We start from the raw sequence: 9,784 nt of genomic DNA, 5'->3' as shown, positions 1-9,784 counted from the left end.
CTTATACGTATAGCGACTAGGGTAAGACTCTAAGGCTACTAAAGATAAGGTAGGTTAATAAATATTAAATCCTTGTGACTATGTCGTTTAGGATAGTAACTTACCCTCTACTATAGACCCTAGACCGCGAACAACGCCACGATTGCTAGGAAGAGCCCAATGGCAACATTTACTAGGCTTTACTTACAGACACGAGATAAATTATGTCTTCAAATATGCGCAAATACGCGCAAGAAACGGCTTCGGCAAAGCTAATGCAGACTCAAGAATCTCCAGCAGTCAATCCAGTGATGCCTTTGTCGGGAAGCATTGGGATGTGAATATAAGAAGACAAGTTAAGACGGAAATGCAGCTTCTAAGGCACTATCTTTGAACCAAAGACTTTGAAGACAAACTCCATTACTTTAAACTTCTCTGCAAACAACCCCAAAATGGCTCACCACCAAGACTCAACCCTGGAAGAACGTCTGGCCCCCGACTGAGAACGTTGTTGACCAGGCCAATGTCATTCCTGAGGGACTGTCCTCCGAGGAGGTGACCAATCAGCGCGCCTATGGAAGCCATGCTTCCAACACCAAGGGCCGTATCATCCACATCAACAAGAACTGTGAGTGCGTTCGCAACCAGAGAAGACGATGCATCTAACCAAGCGGCCGAGTAGAAATCTAGTCCTGGACCAAGGAATGTTGGTAGGGGGATGTTGGCAGGGAGGTGGCAAGCTGTGAAAGTTTGGGTTCGGGAGCCAGGCAGTATTGGTTTTTGCTTGAATCCAAACACCTAGACCTCTTGACTCACGTCATTCCATCCGTGAAGTACTTCTAAGTGAGCTGCAATGTAATGAAATGCGATCTTGGCACCTCGCCCTGATGCAGCCGAGTCACCAGGAGTTGCATATAGAAGAAAATGACGCTGCGGAACCTTGCCCAAGCCCATTCTTCTGACTGGGCGGGGCATCTTGGAGCGCACGCTTACTGTCTCCATGCGGTCTGACACCCGGCAATCGAGACAGATCAAAATTGAGAAGTCTGAGATTACTATGTGTACTACTTTCCCAATCTGCGGGCCACGAATTTGAGCTCAAGGGTCCATGTTGAGTCCAGCTCGCCCTGCGACCTGAGTTCGAGTGTCTCCTTCCACTCGGGGGCCTCGACGTCCGCCTCCCACGCCTCCTCTAGCCCATCGCAGGCCGTTTGGAACATCTTCTTAAACGACTGGTCATCGTGACGGTATATAGACTCCTCCTGACCTCTAAACCCGTAATTGTATCCACCGGGTGTCGAGTGTCCCATGAATCTGCCAGCAATCATTGAATTGGAAGACTTGCTGAGCAACTTGAGCATGGCGGCTACGGCAGTGACCTGTTTTTCCCAGGTGAAGAGATGCAGCACATTGGAGGTCCAGATCACGTCAAACTTGCCCTCTAGGCGCGACAGCATCGGCTTGGGCGTAAACAAATCCGCGGCGATAAGGGTGCCTTTGAAAGTGTCCCGATCACGAAACAGGTCGTAGCTGATATCGAAAAATTTGTCGTAAAGGTCTACGCCATAGAGATTCTCAGACTTTGCGCCGTCGGCCACCTGAGCGGCTGTTAGTGAACTAATTAGAAAGCTAAGTTAAATGCTTGATGGCTTACCAACTGCCGCAGCTCTTGTCCTATACAGCAGCCCACATCGAGAAGTTGTTCTCCTTTATTGAGGCGAGCGACTATTTCATTGTATGCTCGCGACTTGACGATCTGTATGTCCAGGAAACGGTAATGACCGATACACGGGTATGGGTACTCAAGCGCCGTTAATTGTCATCCAGGCATAGTTTATTGGCTTTCATACCGTTTCTAGTGCTCGATATCGCTGCAGACCCTTATCAGCCCGATAGTCTGGGGACGGTCGTGCCATGCGAAATTATACTTACGACCTGATTGATATGCTGCATCACGTCGTTATGGGGTATTTTGCCGTAATGTTCCAGCAAGCGTCTTGCTCCCCCCGGGACCTCGAGGAGTTCAGTGTTACGGATCCACTCGAGGGACAGCTCAGGAAGCTGGCTAGGATCGGTTCGATTCTCTTTTCCTGGCATCATGTGCAGTGATTCTGGAGTTGCACAGGTTGTACTGGACTATGCAGTTACATCAACGCCGCCCTTGGTATGAGTGGGTTAACGTAGTCTGCGGGCCAATGGGCCATGCGGGCCTCCGGGCCACCCCATCAAAATCGCGAAAATCGCGACGCGTTACTCAACTACTACCTCAATGTCTACACTACAACAAGAAAACCCCCTTTTTCAAGAGGGCAGACTTATTCTAGCTCTCAATGCCCATAAGCAAGGCCAATTCTCGAGCTTCCGATCTGCTGTAAAAATATACGATGTACCCTAAACTATAGCCTAGCGACGCAATAAAGGCATTAAACCAAGACGCGGTTCTATTGCCCCAAATCGCCGTCTTATACTAGTACAAGAAGAGAGCCTTAAGCAGTGGATTCTATCAATGGATTAACGCGGTATGCCACCTAGGGTTGCTACCGTACGGTAAATAACTAGCCTCTTAGCTACCTAGCACGCCAAATCGCAACTAGTTAGCGAGCGATAGGTATACGACTTTATTAAGCGCCATAATGACCTATAATTTAAATAGAATTATAAGTACGACTACTAGCGTGCTAAATGCGAGGATCCTAAGCTTATTTGGGCCTAGTTTAAACGCGTTTAAGATACAAAATTTTAATATAGGATTCTTAACGAGGATACCTAGAATTTTAATAAAACTAGCTACTAAATAGGTATTATTATAACTGCGAAAGCCGTTACTAGAATTAATAGGGCTAGTCGTTCTAGAATAGTATAACTAGGCAATTAAGAATAGGTTACAATTCTACTACTTATTATCTTTAAGGTAGTAATACGCTAGGCTACCTAGTATAAGGACGACATTATACCGCTTAACTAGTTAATTAGTGTTAGTAATAACGGCTAGATAATAAATAAGATTAGCCTAATCTAGCTAATAAAGGTCTTTAATAAGCATATAAAGGATTATACGTTAGCACGTATTGGCTACTAATACTAGATAGTCACACTAGCTACGTATTACCTAAATTTAATCAGTTCTATCTGGATCATTAAATAGTCGTCCTCTATATACTAGCGCATTTATTATATTTTCTACAGCCGTTAGATATAGGCTGTTTCTCGGTCCTTAAGCAATTATATAATCGCCTCGTTAATCAGCTTATAGGCCGTAGTATAAACTATATTAATAAACGCGAATTCCTGCCATTATATAGGTAGGCTAGGTAGGCAGCACTATATTAGAATAATATACGGGTAAGATTTGCAGCTACTAGCCTAGTTCTATATAGCCCTAATTACGTACTAGAACAGCTACACGCTAAATATTAAACGCTATTACCCTAACGTTATCCGCAATTAAATGTATCTTAAATAGCTAAAACGCTTTATAATATTACTAAATTGCAATAGCAGACAGCTCTTATTAGGCGCTATCTTAAATAGCGTATATATAGTCCACTAAGTCTAATAGAATAAGCTCTTAGCTAGCTTGTTAAGGGGTGTTATAGAAGTAGGTACGAGCTAGAATACAATATACTAAACGGGGTAGTAATTAAAGAAGGCTACGTATGCGTAACTATGCGTGGTTAATATAAAGACATTTAGATGCAGAATAAAATAGAACAGGTTAGGTACGGGTATAAATAGGGGTTGTAGGGGAACGTGCGTAGGTGTCTCGGGACGAACGTAAGCACGGGTCAAAAACGTCAAAGCGCGCAGAGATGTAAGAACGTGTAAGTCCCGTGACAAGGGGTACAAAATGGCGATATTAAGCGCTGTACTACTTACTAGCGAAAATAATAAGCTATATATAGAAAACCAGCGCCAGAAAAGGAAGAGAGTATAGCGGCACACGTATATAGCTAGGGGGGGTATTTTATTAGGAGTAGAAGGCCTATTTTATATATAAGCTATCTAGAAAAGGGCAGCAGAGGGGGCAGTAGAGGCAGTAGTTAAGTGACCGCAATGAGTACTACCTAAGTGTAGTATGTGTGCGTCAATAGAATATAATATACGTATATGCCCTAGACGTCAAATAAGTAGCTAGTAGATAGCTATACCAAATACAATTGTTCGTGGTTAAGTAATTTGCTATATTTACTCTTAGTAGTTTAGTGGGGTAGCCTAAAGGCCTATAATGTGCCTTACCCCTAAGCAAGACACTCTTAGCTTAACTTATAACTCTAAAAACTTTACTAATATTATTATTAAATAAAGTATAATATATATTTATATAAGCTATTATATTAGTAAAATAATATTTAGATTAAAAAATTAAAAAAATTATATATTCCCTACCCTAATAAAATTAATTAAAAATGGCTGTATATCTTATATTACATTTTTTTATATTTTTAAACTTAAGGTTATATATTAATATTTTTTTATATTTTTTATATTTTTAATATATTATAATAATTTATTAATTTTATATATAATTGCAAAGTATATAAAAAAAAAAATAGTATTAATACAGGAGACGGAAGGCAAGAGCTTAACAGCTGCGGGAATAACTACACGCTAGGCTATATAAATAGAAACAATAGGCGATAAGCTAGGGGGACGTAGGTGCCTTCCTAGCGTTTCCTATCTTTAATACTAGGGGGCCAGGCCAGCTATCCCAAGCCTTAACGGGCTAGAAGCGACGCTATATAATATTACTAGACTAAATAGGGATATAAGGGTTATAGGGGATATAAGGAAGAGGACACCCTATAGGAAGACCCCCATAGATAGTAACAGCAAGCTTAAAACTAGGATAATTAAGAATTAGACTTAACGCGGTAAATATAACATTTGTAGCCGACCTATAAAGAGTATATAGCCAACTAGTAAGAATAGGGGAAGATCTAGAGATAATAATAGATTTAGATATAAAAGGGCTAGTAGAAATATAAGACATGGGAATAAAAAGCATTATATAAAATAAGTAGTAACTAAAGTGTAGATATAAAAGACAGAAGTTCTAAATATCCTAAAGAAAGTAGAAATAGAGGAAGTGAGGAATAAAGAAGAAATAAAGGACCCCCGCTAGGGGCCCGCCACCTATTTATTTATTACAGAACCCTACTATAGGGGCCTCCATAGGAGAGCCCCGTGCTCTCGCGTACACCTCGTATATAGCTTATATTAGCTACGCGTGGGTATATTACCTCCTTACGCCCTTAACCTTACGATTAATCGCGCAACGTCTTATAGACTCCTTAAATACATACGCTCTATAGCCACTGCCCCCATCCCCATAACATTACGTTGCGCCTTTTTACTACTAACACTTAGCCTATAACTAATTCTATATCTTTATAATACTACAAGCGCTGCCAAAAGCAGTATATTTATAAATTACCCTACTTTATACTTAAGGAACCTATAATAGTAAGACAATATTCCTTACTAGCTACTATATTAAACCTAAAGAATAATCTAATACCTATACTTAACCTACGCCGCCAATTAACCCTAAGAGAATTTAATTTATTAGCCCTAGCCTTAACCCCTAAGGGGAAGCCTAGTAGCTTAAAAGATTATAATAACCCTAATAAGGTAAACATTAACAATATTTTATTCTTTATTAACTATATAACTGTAAATAAGCAAGCAAAAGGGCTACTACCTATTAAAATCAAAATATAAGACGCCAAGACGTTTATAAAAATAGTAGCATAAAAACCTAATAAATACTACCGCCTTCTATAGAACTACTACCTAAAGCTTATATAAGCTAAGATGCGTACTATTTAAGATTGCGATATTATCTAAGACCTATAAGCTTATTAGGCGCTCGCCGACAATATATACTAAAAGACTAAAGATAACCTCTATATATCTAAACGCGGCATCCAATAGTTAAAGAAGGCTAGAATTATACTTATTGCTATAGTTACTAAAAAAATGGTATAATTAAATACCTATAATCTTAGCTTAATAAGCACATTTATAATAACGCTAAATACCTCTTTACTGCATATAACGCTACTTAAGTCTTTATATCCCTAGTAACTTTACCTAATAGGAACCCCTGCTAAAGCAGTAATAATAAAAGCTATAATAACTAAACCTAAGCTGCTACCGTAGGGTCTAATATACGTTACTCTAATCCTTTAATCTTTTAAGGAGACTGTAAGGAATATAGCCACTAGAAGATACAAATCCGCAAAAAACTAACTTAGAGTACCTACCTTTTTCCTATAAAAGATACTAAAATTAGTTATATTATTAGGCGAATAAAGGGTATACTATTTAATAGACTATTCGCCTAATAGGAGACTAATAGCCCCTAGAAGTAGTAGTCCTACTAAAATGTTCTTAATAATCTTAACCTAATATACCGCGACCACGACCTATTAGCTACTAGTTAAGCTAAACTATATACCCTAAAGATAAGCCTTACTAAATTATTTAATAAATTTTATATTAAATTCTAGAAATATACTAAGGCCCTTACCTAAGACAATACTAAAGACTAAGAGGACCTCCTTAAAAAAGTTACTTATTGCCTTAGCCACGCAACCGCCAGCCACAACTATAACAATGTTTATAATATAGTAGCAGCTCTATAAAAAATTTAACAACAACTAAATTAGATTACTACTACTAACTTTTACCCTAAGACCTCTTTATAAAAGCCTTCTAAGCCTACTAAACCTATATATACTAAGCCACTAACACTAACAACCTTAAATACTACTAGAGCTAATATTAATTTCTCTATACTAACTTTCCCATAAAAACTCCTAGATAAAGAGCGTAAGCTACTTTAAAAACTAAAATACTGCTATAAATGCCGTTAAGAAGGCTATTATTATAATAACCCAAACTACCTAATAGCTAGGTTTAGTAGCCGCCGCCTAATATCTAATATAATACCCTAAATACTAAATACGTTGCTATATACTACTACTATATAAGATAAAGATATAATAATAGTAGTAGAGTCGGATATAGAAGCGGAAAACGCTAAGTCCTAGCTCTAAGTTGTAGGTTAAGACGCCCTAATAATAAAGAGATCTATATATTAGCTTGCTTAATAGATAACTTAGTAAAAATAAATAGACGGAAATAGATAGTTTTACCTATAATAGAAACTACTGCTAAAAAATAATATAAAAGCCATTCTATAATTAATTGCAAAGCTACTAATAAATTTATAAATACCTAATTTATATATACTTATAACCTACCTACCTTATCCCTTACTAAAGCCCGCGCCCTATAACTTACTAACAGTAGTTATACCGTATAGAAAATTACCTATATAGTACAACTTTACCTAAATATAAATAGGCACTAGGAAGAACTCTAAGCCTATATTATACTACTTACTAATTACCCTATTATTCTTAGAATAAACTAACTTAAATAATATAACCCCGCCATTAACTAGAAGAAGAGAGAAGTAACCTTTAACTCTAAATACTGTAGAGAGACTTACCTAGGGCATGGCCTAGCCGCCTCTATTTATTCCCTAGGATACCAACCTAAGGAACCCCTTATTACCCCACTTATAACTAACTACTACTATATAAGTGCCCCGGCCTTCTACTGTATAGTATATAGGAAAGGCTAAACTATTACTATAGCTTTCTAATTATAACTATATAAGTGTAAGGGTACTTTTAATCCCTTACTCAGCTACATCCCGGGAGCTCTTAGGGGCTGCTAAGGCTAGCCTTCAGCTAGGCCTTGGCCACCCCTTATAAGCTCCTCGGGCTTGCAGCCTCCTTCCTCCCTTATTGGTTCGTCTCTGTACCTAGGCTATTACCTACCCTTATTACCATATCGTCCTCTTCTATCGACTCCCTATATAACTCATGCTCGGCTTGCCTGCTCCCTACCGTACACCCTAGCAATACTGCCTTATAATAAGCTTAATAAAGAATAAAACTACGTCCTCTATAGTAATAGGATAGACATAGTTAACCTTCTAGAAGATAACGCCCCTACGGAACTCTACGGACTTTTACTTTTAGACTTTAAGAAGTTTATAAAGCTTAAAAAAGGACTTACTAATAAAGAACTCCGTAAGCTCCTCCCTAAGAGGTACTATAACTTTACTAATATATATTTATAAAAGGGCGTAGATACACTCTCCCTATATTAAACTAATAATTATACCATTAATATTAAATAAGGAAAAATGCTATCTTATAAGAGACCCTACCTAATATTAAAAAATAAACTTTTAGTTATAAAAAAGTATATTAACGAGCACCTTAATAAAGGATTTATTTATCCTAGCATATTACTAGCAGCGGCCCCTATCTTTCTTATTAAGAAGCTAAAAGGAGGTATTTAATTCTATATTAACTATAGAGGGCTTAACGCTATTACAATTAAAAACTAATATCTAATACCGCTTATACGTAAGACCCTTAAGCGGCTTAATTAAGCTAAAATCTATACTAAGCTTAATATTATCGCCGCCTTTAACTATCTCTAAATACGGAAAGGTAATAAATGGAAAACTATATTCGCATTACGCTTCAGCTAATTTAAATATACTATTATACCCTTTAGCGTATATAATGGCCTAGGCACCTTCTAAAGCTATATTAATAACGCCTTATAGGACTACCTTAACGACTTCTACTCTACGTACCTAGATAATATACTTATTTATAGCAATAACCCTTTTAAGTATACTAAACACGTTTAAAAGGTTTTATAGCGCCTTATGGACGTAGGACTTTATATTAATTTAAAGAAATATAAATTCTTAGTTATAAAAGTAAAATACCTTAAACTAATTATTACTACTAAGGGTGTCCGTATAGACCCTAAAAAGGTATATAAAATTACTAAATAGTAAGCCCCTAACTATATTAAGGACATATAACCCTTCCTTAGTTTTACTAACTTTTACCAAAAATTTATATATAACTTCTTAGGCGTAATAGCACTACTTATAGCAATAATATAAATAAAGGGCCTCTTTATAAAAGAAAGAAAAACGTGCCTATGCTTTACCTAGACGCCTAAATATAAGAAGGCGTTTTAAGACCTTAAAAATGCCTTTACTAAAGCACCTATCCTAGCTTACTTTATACTAGGACGACAACTTTATCTTAAAACTAACTCCTTAAACTATATTAATACAAGCGTCCTTTTTTAAATAGGTAATAACGGTCTTCTTTACCTAGTTATATTCTACTTATCTAAGCTTATACTATAAAAGTATAACTACAAGATCTATAATAAAGAACTCCTTATAATTATATAAGCGTTTAAAGAATTCTAACTAAAACTTTCCTTAGTAGAGCCTAACTAGCTAACTAAAGTCCTTATGGACTATTATAACCTTAAGTACTTTATAATTATAAAGTAGCTAAACTAACACTAAGTACGTTAGAATAAGTTCCTCTCTAGTTTTAACTTTAAAATTATATATAGATTAGGAGTATAAGGTACTAAACCAAATAGCCTAATACGCTACTTATAAGACCTTTCTTAGTCTAAAGATAACCCCTATAATTAGTTCTAATAATAGACAATTCTAAAAGTATAAAATTTAGCCTTAGGTATACTATCTATAATAGAGCTAACTATACCTTTTTTTTTTAATTATATCCGTTGTATTATACTACGTACAATACTGCGCATGCAGCCTCTGGGCTATGGCGCTATAGTTCTATATACATAAATCCTTTCTAGGCAGCTTAATATGTACTAGTAGCTATGTCCTAGTAGTTTATAAACCCCTAAATTAGGAGTTTATAGT

General features: G+C 36.8%; 3 protein-coding genes across 3 annotated transcripts; 2 read left to right on the top strand and 1 right to left on the bottom strand.

The window, feature by feature from the left end:
- Nucleotides 1-450: 450 nt before the first annotated feature.
- Nucleotides 451-645, top strand: K441DRAFT_594375 (uncharacterized protein; the record flags this gene model as incomplete). Its single annotated transcript, XM_067644952.1, has 1 exon — nt 451-645. A coding segment is annotated over one exon (195 nt), but the record flags the coding sequence as incomplete, so codon positions are not given.
- Nucleotides 646-1,043: 398 nt separating this feature from the next.
- On the bottom strand, nt 1,044-2,076 carry K441DRAFT_594416 (uncharacterized protein; the record flags this gene model as incomplete). The annotated part of the gene is made up of 4 exons (XM_067644955.1): nt 1,044-1,577; nt 1,634-1,780; nt 1,830-1,850; nt 1,912-2,076. The coding sequence occupies 4 exons, from the start codon at nt 2,074-2,076 to the stop codon at nt 1,044-1,046; spliced, it is 867 nt and encodes a 288-aa protein (XP_067496871.1).
- Nucleotides 2,077-8,635: 6,559 nt separating this feature from the next.
- K441DRAFT_594394 (uncharacterized protein) lies at nt 8,636-8,872 on the top strand (the record flags this gene model as incomplete). Its single annotated transcript, XM_067644954.1, is given in 2 exon segments — nt 8,636-8,716; nt 8,735-8,872. Coding segments are annotated over 2 exon segments (219 nt in total), but the record flags the coding sequence as incomplete, so codon positions are not given.
- Between the last annotated feature and the right edge of the window lie 912 nt (nt 8,873-9,784).

The sequence above is a fragment of the Cenococcum geophilum genome, assembly GCF_001692895.1.
Source record: "Cenococcum geophilum 1.58 unplaced genomic scaffold K441scaffold_87, whole genome shotgun sequence".
Classification (NCBI taxonomy): domain Eukaryota; kingdom Fungi; phylum Ascomycota; class Dothideomycetes; order Gloniales; family Gloniaceae; genus Cenococcum; species Cenococcum geophilum.
This window is presented reverse-complemented; position numbering and strand designations above follow the sequence as displayed.